The 21,808-nt window shown below is 37.7% G+C and overlaps 1 protein-coding gene across 1 annotated transcript in view; it reads left to right on the forward strand.

Annotated features, from left to right (window-relative positions):
- The first annotated feature begins 5,815 nt into the window (after positions 1 to 5,815).
- The window catches only part of LOC103118192 (oxidation resistance protein 1), a 39,963-nt gene continuing 23,970 nt past the window's right edge, over positions 5,816 to 21,808 (forward strand). The window contains exons 1-2 of the mRNA XM_060184668.1: positions 5,816 to 6,183; positions 19,543 to 19,623. Coding sequence (XP_060040651.1) covers positions 5,985 to 6,183; positions 19,543 to 19,623 — 280 coding nt within the window. The 5' untranslated portion in view covers positions 5,816 to 5,984. The remainder of the gene's footprint in view (positions 6,184 to 19,542; positions 19,624 to 21,808) is intronic.

Genomic DNA, 21,808 nt, shown 5'->3' on the forward strand with positions numbered 1-21,808 from the left:
ACTTGCTTTCTTTTTATTTCTTGACTTTTGGTTACATAATGTCAATAAAATTCTCATTCGCATACAGTTAAGATGACAAAATAGTAATAGTCTTGCAGTCTCAGAATATGCTTTAGGATATAAAAATGTCTGGAGAAGCTCAAAAACCAAAATGCATTAGTTTTACTACCAAAAAAAATCACAGTCTGCATATTAATTTGACATATATAATAAAATATAAATTAACCATTTGTGCAGAGCCCTTGGACTAGTCAAGGTAGGCTTAAATTTATGCTATTAGGCCACACAAACACCCCAGACCTTAGTGAATTGCTAAGTGTTTATTTCTTTGCTCACAGTTACCTATCCAATTCAGGTTAAGGCTGAGGAACAGGATCCTGACTCAAATAGTTGCTGAGAATCAGGTTGTTAAAAGTCTTTCCCATTCTCCTAGCTGTACCATCTGGAGCTAGAAGTCCTTTGCTGGCTACATAGCAGGGGCAGAAGCTCTTTTAAACAGACCGGTTTTTACACAGATGAGTGTGAAGCACACTTATTTACTCAGTGCTTGCCAAAAATGGATCTCATGACCCTATTTCAGTCCATAACATGTGATTCACATAATCTAAATATGATGAAGCATTCTGAAGAACTGCAAAGCAGTAGATCTAATAAGACTTCTACAAATCAGTAGGGCTTCTATTAATTAATTGAAAAGTACAGGTTTGGGGTCAGGTGGTAGTAACCCTGATTAAGTGCATTCATTACAGTGTGCTAGGACCCAGGTTAGAGCCCCTGGTCCCCATCTACAGGGGTAAAGCTCTACAAGTGGTGAAGCAAACCTGCAGATGTTTCTGTCTCTTTCCCTCTCTCTGTCTCCTTCTCCTCTGTCAATTTCTCTGTCTCTATCCAATAATGAAAAATTTAAAAAAATAATTAAAAAAAGAGAAAAGTACAGGTTCTTTGAATGCTACCTTACAAAACAGAACCAAAATCTCTTACAGAAAAGAACAAAGATCTCTGGTGTAGTTTAAACATTATATTAAAAAAATGTTTTGCAGCTGATTCTCCTTCCCAACTAAGAAGTTTCCTTATTGGGTGTAATGAAGCTGTTCAAAAATTAGTTCTTAGTGATGGAATTATGACTGTAAGTAAACAGATACTGAGGTGTGTATATTTATTTTTCATTTAGATAGAGAAGGAGAGACTCCACAGTGGGGAAGCTGACCCTAGTGCCATGGCACACACATGTGGCCATGCCCATGGTAAGGCATATGCCATGTTCAAATGATCTGTCTGGCCTTGAATTATATGCATCTATATGGTGAATTAAGTTTTACACATCATATGCTAGTAAAACTATTTAGTAAAGGCAAAATGTTGATGGAGGAAGCAAGTATTATATATAAAGAGGCATTTACATTATTCTATTTATTTATTTAATTGGATGGAGACAGAGTGGAATTGAGAGGAAGGGGGAGAGACACTCACAGCACTGCTTCACCACTTGTGAAACTTCCCACCCTGCAGGTGGGGACCAGGGGCTTGAATTTGAGTCCTTGCACATTGTAAAGTGTGAACTCAACCAAGTGTACCACCTCTTGCACTGAGAAGCATTATTCAAGTAGGATAGAGACTCAGATGAATGGTATAGGTAAGATAAAGGGCAAGAAACCTGGGTGGAAAGAGAGAAAAGTTGCTCTCAAGTGGAATTAAGCTGGCAAGTTAGACACAGCACAAACCAGACTAAGATCAACAGTCAATTTGGAGGAAAGGCCTGTACAAGACTTCCTTCCTTCAGAGGCCAAATATGGAGATGACTTTGTACACTCAAGAGAAAAAGGGAAGAAAGTGAGAGTATTCCTAGCTGGTGGCCAATAAGGTTTTCTATGGCATGAAGAAGACAAAAGTAGCCTGTTTGATGAAACTTCCTAACTTTAAGAGAACAGTGGTGACAATTTAGGCAACAAATGTGAATAATATAAAAGAAATCTGACTATGTGTGTGAAAAGAATTTGAAGATATCACAGCTGAGTTTAAGTGAATAAAAAAGTAAATCATCAAAGTTATATATTTTTCTTTAAAAGTTTTGACTTATTATGAAATCGAAGAAGAAAAAAGAAGGAAAAAAGGATGGGTTAACAGACTATAAACCTGTATGTTAATTGACATACGTTCCTGCTAATATTGGATATAAACTTGCAGATTTAGTCAGGTATAAACAACTCAAACTAAATGTCAAAAAGGAATGAGCATCAAAGAAAACTAATTTCAACCTGTATGATCAGAATTACCTTTAGGTCACTGAAAATTTGATTGCAAAGTCTATTGTATGTTTTAGAGATTTTAAACGTAGATCTAATATAAGTATGGCAATACTTATCAAATGGAATTCTCAGGGGGAAAATAAAACAGTAGTCACATTCTGTAGACAGTATAAGGACGAAGTCTAGAGCAGTATTTTCCTAAACTACATTTTAAACATATGAATGATTGATGGATGATGAATATTCCTGAGTCTTTTATCATAAACAACACATTACACATTGGGAGTACATTCCCTAATTCTGTATGTTTAACCAGGTATAAAATTTGTCCAACTTAAGTAATACTGAGCTGAAAAATGGTAAGTAAAGATGGGGTAAAAAAGTCAATTTAAAAAGGAGCAAGTTTTTTTTTTTTTTTATGAATTTGTCAATAAGCTTAAATTCCTAAAAGATTTTTTCCTCATGGTGGTGGTTATTATTATTATCATTATTATTGCTTTTCAACTTGCTAAGTTATTCAAACTTTTTCTGTAAGTTGGAAATTCTAATAAAGATGTTTTTTTTATTGTTTATGAAAACTAAGAATTATAAAAATAATGACCAAATCTCACAGAAAGCCAAGTCCAGCAGTAAATGAGCCTAAAATCTTTGCTCCTTCTTTGCCTGAAGGAAGATAAGGTTCTACATTAAAATCCTTAATTACTTTCTAGGATAGGACCCCACTTAAGAAATGTCAAATACAGGGGTCAGGCAATAGTGTGTCTGGTTAAGTATCCACATTATAGTGCACAGAGACCCAGGTTCAAGCCCTTAGTCCCCACCTGCAGGGGGAAAGCTTCATAACTGGTGGTACAGGGCTGTAGTTGTTTCTCTGTCTCTCTCCCTCTTTATCTCTCCTCCCCTCTCAATTTCTCTCTGTCTCTATCCAATAATAAATAAACAAATAATATTTTAAAAAAGAAATGTTAAACACAATTACTGGTTTGTAATGTTGTAGGGAACTTTAAAGTGGAACTGTAGAAACTTTTTTGAGGGGGTTAATGCTTTATAGTACAATCATTGACATATGCATATAATTTCATCATGTAATAGGCCCCCAAAGTTTTCTTCTTATCCTCCCTCCCTACAGTCCTTTGCTTTGGTGTAGCACACCATGCCCAGTTCATGTTTCATTTGTGCTCTTCCTCCCCATCCTTACTTTAGTAAATCCTGCTAATAAGCGAGATCACTTTATATTCATCATTTTTTATTGGCTTATCACACTCAACATGATGTCCTTGAGTTTCATCCAAAAGGATGCAAAGGAGACAACCCCATCATTTTTAACAGTTGAGTAGTATTCCATCACACACACACATCACAATTACTGTGCTGCTGTGAACATAGGTATACATAGATATCTTCTGACTGGAGTTTGTTTCTTTTTGGTAAATCCCCAAGAAAGGAATTGCAAGGTCTTAGGGTAGATCCATTCCTAGTGTCCCAATAAGTCTGCAAATTGCTTTCCACAACAACGGTTGGATTATTTTGCATTCTCACCAGCAGAGAAGTGTCCCTTTCTTTCCACATCCTCGCCCACGTTTGTCATTTCTGTCCTTTCTGATGTATGACATTCTCACAGGTATAAAATGGTATCTCATTATTGTCTTCATTTGTGTTTCTCTGATGATCAGTGACTCTGAGCACCTCCTCATATGTCTGTTGGCCCTCTAGATTTCTTCCTCGGGGAAATGCTGTCCATGCCCTGTCCCATTTTCTAATTGGGGTGTGTGTGTGTGTGTGTGTGTGTGTGTGTGTGTGTGTGTGTGTGTGTGTGTGTGTGTTAGCTTAGTGAACTACTTACTCTTCATGTATTCTAGTTATTACTCTTTTGTCTGATATGTGTTGTGTAAAGATCTTCTCCATGCTGTTGGGTGTCTTTCTGTTAGATTAGTGGTACCCTTTGCTGTGCAGAAGCTTTTCAGTTTGATGTAGTCCTATTGTTAGATTTTCACTTGTGTTTTCCTTGCTGCTGGATTTGAACCCTTGAAGGCTTTTTTGAAACATAGGTCATGAAGTGTCCTGCCAATGTTTTCTTGTATTTGATAGTTTCTGGCCTATGTCCATGTCCTTGATCCATGTGGAGGTGACTGTTGTGCAAGATGATAAGTGATGGTTCACTTTCATCTGCTTGCATGTTTCAATTAAATGTTCCCAAGACCATTTGTTAAAGCCTTCTTCTTTTGCCAATGGTTTGGGTACCCTTGTCAAAACTTAGCTGGCTGTAAGTTGGGGATTGATTTCTGGATCTCCAATTTTATTCCACTGGTTTGAGTTCAATTTTGGTTCCAGTATCAGTTAGTTTTGACTACAGTAGCTCTGTAGTATAGCTTGAGGTCAGGTAGTGTAATGTGTGCTCTTACAATGTTTCCTGTATAAGTCCCGTGCTAACCGATTATGCCACTGAAGCTCCTTACAATACTTCCTAGAAGCATGTTAGCTGGGCTGTTTTTTTTTTTCATTTTAATTTTATTAGTGACATATTGATTTACAAAATCATAAGATTATAGCGATATGATTCTGCACTGTTCCCACCATCAGAGTTCTGCGTTCCCATTCCCTCCTTTGGAAATTGCAGAGGTTCTCCCAAGGTTGCAGATGTGTGGTAACTATTATTTCTACAACTAGCTGTCTATATTTGTATATATTTGCCCACCTTTTCCCATGGTCCTGTCTACTCTTACTTTCCAAGTCATACCTAAGCCTATTACTACTTCTGAATGCCTTCCTTCTCTTGTCTCTCTGGGTCCTGATGGAATTGGAATTCAGATCCCTCTGGTCATCTCCCAATCATTTCTCCCCTCCTGGGAGTATGGACCCAAATTCTTTATAGGGTGCAGAAGGTGGGAGTTCTGGCTTCTGTACTTGCTTCTCCACTGGACATGGATATAGGCAGATCGATCCATAATCCTCTCCTGTTTTTATCTTTCCCTAGTGGGATAGGGGTCTAGAGAAGGGAGGCTCAGGACACATTGGGGAGGTCTTCTGTCTCCGCTGGATTCTTATGCTGTGAGCGCAAGTTGGAGGAGCTTCCTCTCCTGCGCCGCGCCACGCCACGCCTCCCCCCAATTACAAAATGCAAAAACTCTCACGTGGGCTATGCCCCTCCCCGTCACACGCAAAACTCAGAAAAAAACTTTGAGAAAGTTTTGGTGCATCTGTCTCCTGCACCAAGAAAGCTAAGGAAGCGCCTCCAGCGGACTCCTCTAAACTTTTGGCCCGGGTCTCGCCCAATGTCCCCTTCCCCACACCACCCAGCAATCCAGCAAGTCCTGATGGGTCCCGGGGGTGGGAGGGGGTCAGGCGGCGGGGCAGGCAGGCTCCATTAGCCTCAGGAGAGTGGGGGTGAAGGCTTTAGGATCGGTCCAGCTGGCTTGCAAACGGCCAAATTTTTGAGCAACTTTTTGTCCTCAAGTGTTTCAACTTCTAATGCTAAACTCTGTTTGGCTAAGTTGTATTATACACCCAGGAAAGTTTCAAAAAGTTTTCGAGCTTGCTGTGCCCCCCCATGCGTAGTTCCCTGATGGTCCGTCCCGGAGCCGCGCACCGGGCGCCCCCTCCCTAAACCCCGTCCCCGCCTCGGGGGAGCGCGCCGAGTCTCCGCCCTCGGCCCCCAGACCCCAGGTCCCCTTGCCCCAGTCCAGGCCGGTGGCCACGGAAACCGCTGGCCTCCTCCGCCTCTGTCCCGCCCGCGGCGGCATGGACTACCTGACCACGTTCACCGGGAAGAGCGGGCGCCTTCTGAGGGGCACGGCCAACCGCCTGTGGGGGCTCGGGGGTGGCGGAGAAGCCCGGCAGGTGCGCTTCCTGGATTACCTGCGGGAGCCGGGCCAAGGGGACCCGGGCTGCGGGGCTCCGTCCCGCCAGTTCCCAATGCCGTCCAGCCCGGAGGGACCCGGTGAGACCTGCCTTCTTCGCCCCCCGCCGAGGACTGGGGTGGGGAACTCTGGGGGGAGGCCCGGGGTGCAGGTGCGCTGGTGTTAGGTGCGCAGGGGGCAGGTGTGCGGGGATGGGGGGTGGGGCGTTGCTCGGGAGCCCCGAAACTTTCACTGTGCCTTCTCTTCTTGCTTGGCCCTTCCTGCTTCTCTCACTTCCAGTCCACTCCCTTAACTCTCTCTCCCTCTCTGTTTTAGATTTTTTGTTTTTTAGATAGAGAGATCGAGACAGAGATAGAGGGAAAGAAACAGTAGACACCTGTCTACTCTTCCTTTCCAAGTCATACCTAAATCTGTTGCTACTTCTGAATGCAAGATCGAGAGAGGAGACAAAGAGAGAAAGAGACAGAGAGACACTTGCAGCCTTGCTTTACCTTACCACTTATGAAGCTTTCTCCTCTGCAGGTGGGGAGCTGAGACTAGAACCCGGGACCTTGAGCACTGTAGTGTGTGGCACCACCACCTCCCCCCCCCCCCATCTGATCTACTACCTTCTCCAGGGTCTGGCCTCTTCACTGTCCATTCCTACTGGGTGGGGAGCAGTAATTCCATGAGGACACTGTTGGTGGTTGCTGCTTTTTGAGGTGTTTTCAAGCAGGACCCTTGGGTGGAATCAATTTGTTGTGAGGCCTTTTGTCACTTTCCCAAGTTAAATAAGGCTTTGGAAAGGCAAATCTTCACCCCCTTGAACCTGTCAATACAATCAATCTCTCTCTCCTCCCCCTCTCTCCCCCCCTCTCCCTCTCTCTCTCTCTCTCTCTTGCTCTCTCTCTCTCTCTGAGTGTGTGTGTGTGTGTGTGTGTGTGTGTGAGAGAGAGAGAGAGAGAGAGGCTTTGAAAGGCTGCATGTCCTGAGACCTCAGAAGCTTGCTCAATTACTGATAACCATCGTTAGCCTTCTTTTATCAGAGCAGCCCCTGGATTAAAAAGAAAAGAAAAGAAAAGAAAAGAAAAGAAAAGACAACTATAATAGCACATACTAAAATCTGAACGATTTGTTTTAGTTGAGATTGTTGAGAAGATAATTTTATAGCAACTTCTCCATTGTCCTGGGGTTTGTGTTAATAAACGGCAGTTACTTAAAATTTGGTTTTTGTTGTCACAGTGCATATTTTGGTGTTAAGAACAAATACATTTCAGCAATAGAAAGTTTATTAGAAAATAGGGAAAGACATCCAAAATAAGGTTTACTCATAATTCTGTATATTGCCATTAACTCTAAAGCAGTGAAACAAGGAGTCTGTCCATTGATCATTTGTATGTGGGCATGTTATCAAGTTTTTGGAGAAATTTGACCTTTAAAATTAGTTTTAGTATGATTCCTTTGAATGACTTTATGTAAAGTGTCCTGAGAATTTGTTTATGGAATCAGAAAAAGAAAAGAAAAAGAAGGAGAGAAGGGAAGGGAAGGAAGAAAGAGAAAACATTTTTTTTTGTCTCTGAAAGATACCAGCAAAATCCTCTTAAAGGTGGAACCAGGAATGAGACCTGAAGTTTTCAAAGTGTGTAAATAAAGGATTTTTGTTTGTTTTGAGTCTTAAGTTGTCTAGTTGAACAGAGTGTAATGCTCTATAATCACAGAAATATGCAGTGTGACTTAACCAGGAAGAAATATGACTGATATTTAATAAATAGGTCCAGAGATATATATGTTTCATTCACTCAGAAACATTGAGCACATGTCCGCACCCTACAGTGTCTTTGAGACTTGTCACTTCAGAATACTATACAAATTCTTCTACTATGCTTCTATGGAAGCATTCTTTAATGTTCATGCTACCCTCCAATCTCTGACTCAGGCCTTGTGATGTCACAGTGTTATCACAGTCAGATGAGCAGGTACAGTGTAGCATTGACTTGCTGAGAGAAGTTGTGTAAGTTACTTAATGTCTTTGGATCCATACTTTATTATTTGTAAATATGTTAATTGGGTGATCACATGAGCGTGGTAAATCTAGACACAAACATTTTGGGGTAAAGCTTTCTCTTATGCCTACACAAACCTGAAGCCATTTCAGGAAATAAAAGTGTCCTAGCAATAGTTTGATCACTGTTTTTGTCATTTTTTATTTGTCAATATTTTTGATAGCTAGTTTTGTCATTTGCATGAGTAAAGCTTCCTAAATTGAATCCTTTCAGAGACAATGGATCTCTTAAAATAATACAAGTTAAAATAAACAGATAGTTCTTAATTATTGGGTTATATAGGAAATCATAATGCATCTTTGCATAGAAAAAAACAGAAAATACTATTGTCCTTTATATATATACATATATATGTGTGTGTATACATATATGTGTGTGTGTGTGTGTGTGTGTGTGTGTGTGTGTATACACACATATTCCCTTTTGCTGGACAATGTCTTGGCCAATTGTATACAGTGCTTCTTCTAAAGATTGGCAAAGAGAATAATGTTGATGTCCCATCAGAAGAGATTAAGAAATGGGAGAGTAGATCTTAACTTTGTTTTGTATAGTTAGTTGAATAGCTAGAGTGATTAAGGAAGTGAAGTAGGGGTAAGAGAAGAAGCTATCTAGGCCAAAGTGATGTTTGCTTAGAGAATTTATGATGCCATCTGTAGGCCATTCTACTATATTATCCAGCCTATTAGGTCTGAGTCGACTCACAGAGGACTATTAATATTAAGCACTTGTATTTTTAAGTCTATAATTGTCCCTAACTTATGAAGGCATGAACTCATGTACACAGTGCCGTAGCCCTAGCCTGTATCTACGATCTGTAACTTTGTTGGAAAAGGTGCCAGCTGAAATGGAACTACGTAGTCCCATGTGTTAGGGAAGATCTCACCAAGCTAAAGAAATTGGGAGGTTGACATCTCAGGTTTGGTGACTCTGGAGACAATCAGAAGCAATTTGATTAGCCGCATGATTTGGCATAGTAGCACTGGTAGCATTGATTTAATAGAGACTGACAGAATCGGTATAACAGGGTAAGAAACCTCAAGGCATACAAGTAAAGTCCCAGAGGTTTCAGGACAAAGAGAAGTAAGAGTGGGGAAATGTTAGGGGAAGATGACTAGAGGGCTCTGAACCCCATTTCCACCAGACCCTGAACATTTGTCACTAGGAATCATTGTTTTTATACCATCCCTGAAAGGGGATAGACTCTGGAAAACACCCAGAGGAAGTTAGACACTGTTTTGTTTATCTGAGAGGGAAGAGGAAAAGGGAAGGACACTCAGAAATAGTAATAGGTGTAGGTGTGACTTGGAAAGGAAGTGAAGGCAGGGCTGTAGAAGTGAATAAAAATGACAGAAGAAGGGACAGAGAGAGAGAGAGGAAGGAAGAGAGAAATCTAGATATATAATCAATCTGTGACATTAGGATAACTATTGCAGTTTCCAAGAGGGGGTTGGGGATATAGAACTTTGCTCGTGGTAATGGTATGAAATTATACCCATGTATCCTATAATTTTGTAAATCATTAATAAAAGAAAAAAGAAAGAAAATACACCGTGACTTTTCAACTGCTCAGCCTTCTTTTAACAATGAGAACTATATTCTTTGCTGCCCCCTTGATGAATTTGGCTATAGATTTGTTCACTGCATTTGGTATTTTAATGATTATCTGCAGTCTATTTGAAGGCTTTATTCTCCCCTTTCTGCTTGTGACTTTATTTTTATAATAGTTGCCTTAAGTTTCCTATTCTCTGGTACCCTTCAGTTTTTGAAAATCTCATGTCTGCGGTAGCAGTCTGTCTTGAACAGATATTTTACTTTTACGTTAATTTCAAGGATGTGTTTTGTTGTTAGTGATAATGCCTCTTCACTGTTTCACCTTTCCATTTATGTTGATAAAATGTCTGTTTCTAAGTGGTGAAGGGTGGATCAGATAAAATTTTTTGGTCAAATGTTTTCTGATTTTATTCTTTCTACGGACGAACCACTTATGGGACTATTAGTGTGATTACTGAGTCCTTTACTCCTCTACTATTTTTTTGTTTGTTTGCTTGTTCACTGAGTCCAACATTATTGTTCCCTCAGGAAGACCATAATTGGGGTTTGTTTATTTTTATTGGATAGAGACATCAATTAAGAGGGAGATGGAAAGGAAGAGAGGGAGGGAGGGAGGGTGAGAGAGAGAGAGAGAGAGAGAGAGAGAGAGAGAGACAAGGAGAGGGAGAGGGAGAGAGACAGAGACCTGCAGCTCTGCTTCACCACCACTCATGAAGTTTTTCCCTTGGAGGTGGGAAACAGGGACTTGAACCCATACCCTTTTGCACTGTAGTGTGTGTGCTTAACCAGCTGTGTCACTGCCTGGCTCCTGGGATTTAATTTTTAATGAGAGAGAGATACAGAGAGGAAGACAGAGAAAGACAAAAGTCCTGCTCAGCTCTGGTTTCTAGTGATGCTGGGGATTGAACCTGGGACCTCAGAGCTTCTGTCATGAAAGTCTTTTGCATTACCATTAATTATGCTGTTTTCCCTGAACTGTGATTTTATTAAAAAAAAAAAAGTTTGGAGGTCAGCAAAATAGTACAATTGGATAGTATATCTGCTGTATTATGTGTTTTACCCTGACCCTACTACACTGGAAGAAAGCTTTGCTGTTGTATTTTTCACTCTTGCCGGCTCTCTGACTCTGTCTCTGTCTTATCTGAAAAAGTTGCCTTGGAGAAGTAAAACGCTGGTGAATACACATATAAGAAACAGTTTTGTTCCTATGCATAGCTTTTGATTGGAGGCATGACCATAAACCTAGAGTAAATTGCATTGTGAAGTGCTTACTTTATGACATCATATCCTAGTCAATAATTATAAATAAATAGATTTAGCACATTTGTAGCACTGATATGGATGATAACTTCTTTTTTTTTTTTTTTGAGTTATGGCACTGTTAGACAAGAAATGAAATGTGAGAAGAATGGAGAATTCTATCATAGATGGTATCTAAGTTAAAAAGTAAAATTATAACAAGTCAACTCTTTAAAGGATAGACTGGTTTGCCATGGAACTTTTTTTAAGAGTTAAAGAGACTCAAATGAGTTTAAAAATGCAGAACCATTGAATGTGTTAGATATGTTTTAGTTTGGAAATTGCAGTTGCAGAAAATTTGGAAAATAGTAGTTTACCTTGAACCTAGGAAATACCCAGTGACTCTAACAGACTTGGAGTACCGATTGTTGCAGTAACTTAAAAGGAAAAAAAAAAAAAAGAAAGAAAGAAAAAAGAAAAAAAGCACCTCATAGTGGTCCCTGATGGAGGATGCTAAGCCTTGCTGTCTACCGGACTTAATTTTATTTCCTAAGTAGGAACATGGAGGTAGGGGAGAAGGATCTCTTGATTAATCTTCTGTGATGCTAACTCTCCAGTACTTTGTGGTCATAATGTTACTTATTTTTTTTAAATAATTTTCTTATTATATTTATTTATTGGCTAGAGACAGCCAGAAATTGAGAGGGGACGAGAGATGGAGAGAAAGAGAGACAGACAGACAGACAGAGAGATGCTTGTAGCTTTACTCTACCACTTGTGAAGCTTTCCCCCTGCAGGTGGGAAACGGGGACGCGAAGGCCCTCATGCACTGTAATGTGTGTGTTCAACCAGGTTTACCACCACCCAGACCCATCATAATATAATTTCTTGATTCCTGTGATTGTCAAACTTGGGGTAGATCTGTTCATTTTCGAATTGCTTTTCTCATAGAATGACTGAACTGTTTGTATTGCTGTGCACATTAAGGTTAGCCGAGAGCAGTGAGTCCCAAGGGAGGACAATAAAAATACTAATGCTGTGGTCTAGAGACCACACTTGCAAAGCAGTTCTTTCATTCTTGGTCAGGTCTTAGCCATGGTAAGGATAGAAACAAATATTGTGATGAAATTGTAAAGATATATTTAGTATTCCTAATTTCTTTATCAGGTTTAGTAATAATGAGTGTTTGTGGTCTATAAAATATCTGTTATGTTTCAGAGAACTAGGCTTATTAGAATGCATGCAAGATGGCTACTTGGGAAATTGTTTTTGTTTTATTTTTGACTTGGTATTTAACTTTCAGGACACAAGAGTTTGGCTAACTTTGGAAACTAATGGGATGTTTAAGAGAACTTAATATCCACTCCATTTAATTACTTTCCAGTAACACATTGACTTGAGTCTATGTTCTTAGAAAAGTTACATCTTAGAAGGAAAGTATTTAGACTATTAGTACACTTGTAAATGCAGTTTAGTGTGTGAAGGAATGCCATCCACACTAATGAGTAGAGTTTAAAAAAAAAAAAAATATATATATATATATAACACTTTAGTTTATTTTCTGAGTTAATCAACTATCATGGGTATCTTAGAAAAACAGTTAAAATTAGGGGCCTGTTGTTGGTGTACCTGCTTGAGTGCACATATCACAATGTGCAAGGACCCGGGTTTGAGTCCGTGGTCCCTACTTGCAGGGGGAAAGCTTTGCGAGTGGTGAAGCAGTGTTGCAGGTGTCTCTCTGTTTCTCTTCCTCTTTCCTCTCAATTTCTGGCTGTCTCTATCCAATAAATAAATAAACATAATAAAAAGAAAAATAGTTAAAATTTAGTACCTTTGTTAACAGAATGCACTTTGTGGTTGAAGGCTTAAGGGAAAACTAAGCTTTAATATTTATACTAAGTCAATCAAGCATTAGTTAAGTAACTGCAAATAGTTTTATCTTTGTGTGAAGCTTTCCTTCTTGGCTATCAGTAAACTCATATTAATAGTTCTTGTTGAGTGAATGAGTCTAACTAGTAGCCAAACAAGTACATATTTTTAGGTCAAATAGGACATGTATTAAAGACCAAACATTTGTTGTTATTTTTCTACTAGTAACTGAAAAGAGGGGAATGTGGTCAGATATAAATCATGTGTTTCTAAGATAAAGATAAAACTGATATTTAGACATGCAGGCCAAAAGAAACTCTGGCTTGCAGAACTAAAGAGAAAAAAAAAATGTTCCTCTTTCCCTCCTTTTCTTTTTATTTGATATGACTGAGAGAAAGTGACAAGAGGCGGGGAAAATGGAGAGGGGAAGAGAAAAGAGCGACACCTGTAGCATTCCTTCACTAGTGAAAGTTTCCTCGCTGCAGGTGGGGATCCAAGACTTGAATCCTGGACCTTGTGCATGTAATATGAGTGCTTAACTGGGTATGCCACTGTCTGACACCTGAGAAAACCTTCCTGTGGAACTCTAGATCGGAAAACGTGTCCTGTTGTTTTTGTTGTAAATACAATGTCTGATTTTAGAAAGCTAATTTTTTACATCTTTCTTTAATGTAGTTAAGTACCTTAATAGCACAACACAGGTTAATAACCGTTCTAGGTGACTAAAGTGATTAATCAAATATCCAGTACTCTGATGTTACATCTTATTTTAACGCTGTCCTAGGGAATGAACTCAGAATCTTGTGCATGTATCAGAATACTACTGAACAGCTTTCTTGCACCATTTTTTTTTAAAAAAATTATTTCTAAAATAGAGACAAACCAAGAGCATGGATACCATAGCACTGCTTATAGAAGGGAACTCCTCTAGTGTCCTCTCAGATGACCCCATGAGGTGCTAGGACTTTAACTCAGAGCCTCCCACAAGCTACCTTGTGTGCTTCATTAATGAGCTGTCTTCTGACCCCTTTGTGGTGTGCTCTGAGGGTAAGTGCTAAATTACAAACCTAAGCCATTTTAGATCATCTGGTCAAGACTTGAGATTTCAGACTTTCTAGCAAAGTGTCACTCAGGAATGTTGTGTGATGATAAAATGCTCTATATGTCTATATCTCATATCATGCCCAGTATGGTAACCACTAAACAAATGTGTCTGTTCTGTCTACTATGGTAGAAACTGGGCATTTGTGAAGGGCGGGGGGATTGGTCTGAAGTAAAAAGAATGAAAATGCCTGCAACAGTGAATTTGTGCCTGTGTAGAGCTCCTGAACTGCCAAGAAATAATCCATCTATACAGATGTAGACATATCTAATATATGTAGTTACATGGTGGAAAATTAAGACTTTCTGAAGAAGGAAAAGAGTTGAAGGCACAATATTCTGCACTCAACCATAAAAATACAAAGTTTCAAAACTTAAGGATTTGATTTGGATGGGAATAATGTGTAGATTCTGCTTTGGGTAATGAAAAAGTAATATTAAGCTCCTTGATATTTTCAGCATACTAAGATAATTGAGATAAGTGTATCTCAGAGAAATCTTAGATATTCATTACCTATCACTTAGTTATTAAACAACTTACTACATGCTAGGCATTAATATTTAGTGTTCAAACCGGGATCCTTGTGCAGGTCCTTACGCTTTGTATTATGTGCGCTTAGCCTAGTGCACCACTGCCTGACCCCCTGGCAATAGATTTATATTGCTTATTTCATGAGAACTAAGGAGAGAGGCCATGATGCTGTAATCAAGCCCAGTACCATACTCAGCATGCACATTAGATTTTGATGTCCAAAAAGTTTCATGATCTTAGTTGTAAAAAGAGGATAGTATTGAGACCCATTTTAAAGGTTTGGTGTACTAAATAATAAAGTACTGAGGACTGTCATGGATATACTAGGCACTTAATAAATGCTGAGTATTACTTTGATTAATTAAATAAAACACAATCTGTGTGTATTTATAAACTGTAATAACTTCGGTGAATAAGAGGAGTAGAACCTTCCTCTCCATATTCCCAAGCTAGATACATATTTGCTGACTACTGTCTTTGACCAAGGTATTATGAAGTTGGCCTAGGTGGCTGGGAAGGTGGTTCAGTGAGTGTTGAATAATAAGAGTTGCAACATAAAGCCCAGATTGAGTACCTAGTACCCTATAAAACCGAGCAATGCTCCTGGTCTTTCTGTTTCTCATAAAGTTAATAAATCTTAGTGTTTGCATAAAGGAATGCCACCAACTTTTGTATATTAATTTTGTAGCCTGACACTTTACTATATTGCCTAATAATTTCCAGGAGCTCCCTATGGAGAGCAGTCTGGAGAACTCTCAGAAGGCTAGTAATGAACCTACCCTATGACCCTGCAATTCCTCTCCTGGGGATATATCCAAAGGAAACAAACACATAAACACACCCATCCAAAAAGATCTGTATACACCTCTGATCATAGCAGCAGAATTTGTAATAGAAGAAAACCTGGAAGCAACCCAAGTGTCCAACAACAGATGAGTGGTTGAGAAAGTTATGGTCTGTATGCACAGTGGGATACTACTCAACTGTTAAGAATGATGAGTTCACCTTTTTCATCTCTTTTGGATGGGGCTTGAAGGAATCATGTTAAGTGAAGAGAAGGATGAATACGGGATGATCTCACTCATAGAAGTTGAGAAATAAGAGCACAAAGGGAAACATACAGTAGAACTTGGACTGGATTTGGTGTATTGTACCAAAGTGAAGAACTCTGGGGAGAATGGTGGGGACTTTAAGGTCCTGGTGCACGATGGTGGAGGAGGACCTAGCTGGGGGTTAGAGCATTATGTGGGAAACTGAGAAATTGTACGCATGGACCAACAACTGTAATTATTATTTACTGTAACCCATTAATCCCCCAATAAAAATAAAGAATGTAAAAATAAATCTTTTAAATAAGTTACTCAGTATGATTGGACTAGGTAACAATTCAGTGTGCAAATGTTGTGATTATATGTTTTCATATCGATAAAAGACTGTTCAGTGTATTTCATTTTGCTCTGTTAATCAATTTTATGAATGAGTGTTTTAATGTTGGTTGTTAAGATTCAGTACTGGGGCCAGGTGGTGGTGCACCTGGTTGAGGGCACATGTTAGAGTGCTCAAGGACCCAGGTTCAGGTCCCCGGTTCCCACCTGCGGGGGGAAAGCTTCACAAGTGGTGAAGCAGGGCTGCAGGTGTTTATCTGTCTCTCTCCCTCTCTTATCTCCCCCTTCCCTCTCAGTTTCTGACTGTCTCTATCCAACAAATAAAGATTTAAAAAATTTAAGAAAAAATGATTCAGTACTATTTTATAACAGATATCAGTTATTACAGAGTCTTACAGTAGAAAATTACAGGGAGCCGGGCAGTAGCACATCGGGTTAAGTGCACGGACTAGTTTAAGGATCCTGGTTTGAGCCCACGGCTCCCCACCTGCAGGGGAGTCCATTCACCAGCAGTGAAGCAGGTCTGCAGGTGTCTACAGGTCTGCAGGTGTCTACCTTTCTCTCCTTCTCTGTTTCCCCCTTCTCTCCATTTCTCTCTGTCCTATCCAACAATAATGACAACAGGAATAACTACAATAATAGAACAACAAGGGAAACCAAAGGAAATAAATAAATAAATATTTTTCAAAAATAAGCAATTGAAAATTACTAAAGTACTTTCAGTTTGTTTCAAGCTTTAAATTGGTAGAAAGCTGGTCTATTAGTTTTTTTTCTCTGAACTGTACTCTAGATCTAAACAACTATTCCAAAATATTTTGTAAATTTTAATTTTTTTAGTACTTCCAATTTGTTTCAAACCTTAAGCTGTGGAAAACTGGTATGTTAATTTATTGTTCGGAGCTGCACTTCATGGTAAGCAGTTACACATTTCATTATGACTAAATGTTTAATGAGCTTGTGGGATATTATGATACAAAGCTGAAGAACTACTATTAGGCAAATGAAAGACTAATGGTACTTCCAAAATCAGTTAAGGAGGGATACACACTTTCTTAGTTAAATGTGATTTGTAGCTTATTTTAGATTGCTTAAGATTAAAGTGCAAAAGTGAGGAAAATTTTTGGCTCTCCCTACTGTTTATTACATAGAAATAAATAGCTATTTTAAACTTTATTTTAAAAGTCTTAGTGTTTTTATTTTATCATATCAAATTTAAACATTTGCTATTTTGGTGGTAGGCTCAAAGTGCACCTATGGCCCTATAATAACCTTATAATCCTGTAAACCATTATTAAATCACAAATAAATTTTTAAAAAATATGTATGCTATTTGATGGAGAACAAAATTGTAGTGATAAATAGAAATAAATACCACTTCTCTCTCTAAAATTCTAGCCAGTTTGTGTTTATATCAGAAATGTAAAGTGCCTCTTTTTCTGCAGCCAAACGTGGTTAAACCTTTAAACTAAGTTGATAGGCTAGAAATTGTATCTCTGCATCATGAAGGCCATTTTTACATGTGACTTATGTGATCATATAATTCATTTTTAAAATCTTTTCATTCCCCCATATTTACTTGTGTCCTTCAAATATCTAGGGTGTAAAATAACAGGTTAATCTGCTTATCTGACTTTTTAATAGATGAGTCATAATTCTTTGTCATATTTTTATGGAAACTTAATAACAATTTATAAGAATTTTTGGTCATTCTGCGATGTTAGATACATTTACAAATTACACTTAACTATTAGCATGTATCTCTTCTGAAGTGATTGTAGAAGTAGACATTAGTCTATATTTACTTACATAGTAAGAGTTTCTATAGTTTCTATAGTTGCTTTAGAACATTAATTCATTCAAATTGAATGTTTGTCCTGTTAAGTCCTATTATTAGGCAATGAGAAAGAATTATGTAACAAAGAGGCCATGCTATGTTTGTAGGTTAGAGTTTAATTTTAGAGAACTTAAAAAGAAATTTTAAAGTGCCAGATTCTATGAAAGACATAACAAGTTGTGATAAATAACAGAAACTTGGGTTAGCCTGGATGATTATGTGGTTTGAGGATAACTTTCTTTTTTTTAAAATAAGTATTGCAGTATTTCCTGAATTTTGGAATTCAGACTTGCTTATTAGTATTACTTATAGCTACTGTTAATATTTTCTTAGAACCATTAATCCAACTGATCTTACTAAGTACATATAAACAATCTAGTCAAAATATAAACTAAGCAAGGAAGAAAGCGGTGAAATATTCTGTAGATTGTATTAAGTAGAACTATTTTTTTAATTATAGTTTAATATTGTAAAAGGTTTCTGATGAAAAGATAATTTTATGTTTTCTATGTTAAGCTCTTTACTGTTTTTTATAAATTGATTTGAATAAATATTAGGTGTTTAGATGAAATAGTATTTCACTTCAGCACAGTAGTATGAAGTATAGATAAAGCCAGTACTAGTGCAAGATGTAAAATCTATGTAGAAAACCAAGAGAAACTCAAAATTTGATGTTAATGATATATTGAAACAAACGTCTTTTTAAGCAAGTGAAAAGTAGTTGCCATTTTTAAAAAAAATATTGATTCCCTTTTGTTACCCTTGTTTTATTGTTGTAATTATTATTATTGTCATCGTTGTTGGCTAGGACAGAGAGAAATGGAGAGAGGAGGGGAAGACAGAGAAGGGGAGAGAAAGATAGATACCTGCAGACCTGCTCACTGCATGTGAAGCGACTCCCCTGCAGGTGGGGAACCGGGGCTTGAACCGGTATCCTTCCGCAGATCCTTGCGCTTTGTGCTACGTGCGCTTAACCAGCTGCTCTACCTCCAGACTCACCGTCGTTGTCATTTTAACTAAAATACCCAAAGTATGTTTATATATGAAAGTATATGTCAGTATATTTTGCTGTATTTAAGGAATTTTTAATCTCAAATAATTGCATAAAGAAGAATATAACTGTAATTATAGTTGAGAATTATCTTTCCATGAAGATAAATGTTACATTTTTCTTTTTCATTCTTTTTATTGTTGTAGTTGTTATTATTATTGATGTTGTCATTGTTAGATAGGACAGAAATGGAGAGAGGAGGGGAAGACAGGGAGAGAAAAGATAAGACACCTGCAGACCTGCTTCACCGCCTGTGAAGCGACTTCCCTGCCAGGTGGGGAGCGGCGGGCTCGAACCGGGACCCTTAACGCAGGTCCTTGCGCTTTGCGCTGCATGCACTTAGCTGTACTACCACCCAACTCCTGTCTTTATCATTTTTTTAGTATTGTCATTTTATTGACTTTACCAAAGCACTGCTTCAGTTCTGGCTTAAGATGGTACTGGGGATTGATTGAACCTGGTCATTTGGTGCCTCTGGGTTGAAAGATTCTTTGCATAATAATTGCTCTATCTCCCCAGCCCTGTGTTACACTTTAAATATTTGATTTGGTGATAATAATAACAAAAATATGACATGTCTTCAAGTATAGTTTATTATGATCAGGTTAGGTGTGTTAGGATTTAGTTGTGTCCGTACCTTAGTTTTACATTTTGTTTCTTTTACCATTTTTCTCCTAGTGCTTATGCTGGTCTATATTAAAGCGAGCAGGGATAGTCAAGATAGTAGTCCGCATTGTTAGTACATGTGTTCCTTGTCCAATGAGTTCAATTAGCATTGACTTTACTCTAAATGGAAGATGAATTTAATAGAATTTCTACGCTTTTTTTTTTTCAGACACTGGCCAAAAGAAGTCCCTTGACAAGAAGGATGGGAGACGAATGTCTTTTCAGAAACCGAAAGGAACTATTGAATATACTGTAAGTAACATGGTTATGCTTTTTTTTTCAACAGCTGACTTATTGTTATAATAATCTTTTTTTGAAAATAAATTGCTGATTTATTTTTATATGAAGGAGAATGCAAGAGAGAGATTGAGAGAGAGAGAGAAATTGAATCACTTTTCGGCTCTGGCATATCCCAACGCTGGGGATCCTAAAAATAGTCTTAACACATTCTATGTACTATAAATAAGACAAGGATTGTCAATTGCTGTGTTTTTAAAAAAAATCTTTATTTCAGCTTGTAAGTAATAGAACAATAAATTTCTACTTGTATCTTAAGATTTTTTTCTTTAAAGAAAAATGTTACTGCAATATAAATATAATTCCAGCAAATTTAATTTAATATAACTGGTGATTTTGGGGGGAGTGAAAATTCGTACGTTGCAGTACGTTTATTAGGCTAGACTATTAAGAAAACATTTATAATTTTAGAAATATGATTGGTGTTATATTCCCAGCAGTTGTTATGATAATGATAATTAGATAAAATACTTCAGACAGGTAGTATTACTTTTCTTGAATAACCTTTTAACATTAGATAGACTGTTTGTACTCACTTATAGATTAAGTTCTTACCTCTGAAAACGGAGCTTATTCTGTGTTCTTTGAAATGGTCCTCAAATCTTGCTGCAGCTTGGTTAATATGGGAAGCCTACAAGCCAACTTTAGTCTGTGGTATGCTGCTTATTTGACTGATTGTTCTTTAGTTATTGTTTCTTTAGTTAAGATAACTAAACTGGACTTAGTTTTGTATTACTTTTCAAATATTCTACTATAAAATTAAGAAAAATGACAGGTTGAGTATTAGATGATTCATGTTAGAATATTTGCCACTGTGAAAGTAATCTCTTAAAATATACTATAAATGTAAACTGATGGTCCTTTAACCTTCTTTGTATAATTGAGAAAATACTTCAAATATTAAAGATATGATATATTCACCAGTGCTTATTAAGGCATAAGATTATAAGCACCAAATGTTAGCTATTTATAAAGAACTGTTTTTAATTTAATGGAATTTGTGTTGTAGTGAAATTAAATTTAATTAAGAACCATTTAAATTTGGAGAAGGATAATTGAAATCTGAAATTCCTTGTTTTCTTTGTTTAAATGACTTTTGAAAATATTTAAGTATTAACTAAAGAGGTTGTAAAATATCCTCTAGCATGTCGTTTTACCCCCTGTGCAAAACCTTAAAATAAACAAACATATTTCTGGTAATAAACTAAGTTACAGGGCTAAGGAAATAGCCATTGTGTTAGAGCACAGGATTTATATGACTGAGGTCACAGATGTTCCAAGTTCAGTCCCTAGAACTAAGGCAAAGCTTGGTGTTTTGGTCTTTGCTGTGCTTTCTCATAAAATAAATAAATAAATAAATAAATAACTTACTAAAAAGTAAATCTAAGTTGTTATTTTATAGCCTGCCTTGCTGTAATTTATAAAATCTTAAACTCCTGTAAAATCTGTATTTTTTGTATTGAGAAAACATTTTTTCTATGTTACTTTTTGTTCTTGATGTTGCTTCACCACCCTGGCCTAACCTTTTTTAAAAAATATTTTTATTTATTATTGGATAGAGACAAAGAGAAATTGAGAGGGGAGTGGGGAGATAGACAATTGAGAGGGAGAGAGACAGAGAGACACCTGCAGCCCTGCTTTGCTATTCATGAAGCTTTCCCCATTCAGGTGGGGACCAGGGACTTGAACCCAGGTCCTTGTGCACTGTAATGTGTACACTTCACCAGGTGTGCCACCACCTGTCTTCCTGGCCTGACTTTTCAGATGAGGGAGGGACAGAGACAGGGAAAGAGATATTACAGCACCAAAATTTCCTCTAGTGCAAGGGGGGCTGGGCTCAAAACTGGGCCATGCTTATGGCAAAACAGAAGCACTCCCCAGGTGAACAGCCCAGACCTTGGAGTTTTCCTAAAATGGCATGTTTTCAAATTTGTATTAGTGATTTACAAGACTATAAAAATAGGTGTATAGTTCCACACCACATCTGTCACCAAAATTCTGTGCCCACCTCAACCGCTATAATTCTTACCAAGTCTTACAGACAGTTTGTAGTTTGTATATATATATATATATATATATATATATATATATATATATATATATATATTTTTTTTTTTTTTTGCGAATTCATGTGTTTC

Source organism: Erinaceus europaeus, unplaced genomic scaffold (genome assembly GCF_950295315.1).
Source record: "Erinaceus europaeus unplaced genomic scaffold, mEriEur2.1 scaffold_561, whole genome shotgun sequence".
In the NCBI taxonomy this organism is placed as follows: Eukaryota; Metazoa; Chordata; class Mammalia; order Eulipotyphla; family Erinaceidae; genus Erinaceus; species Erinaceus europaeus.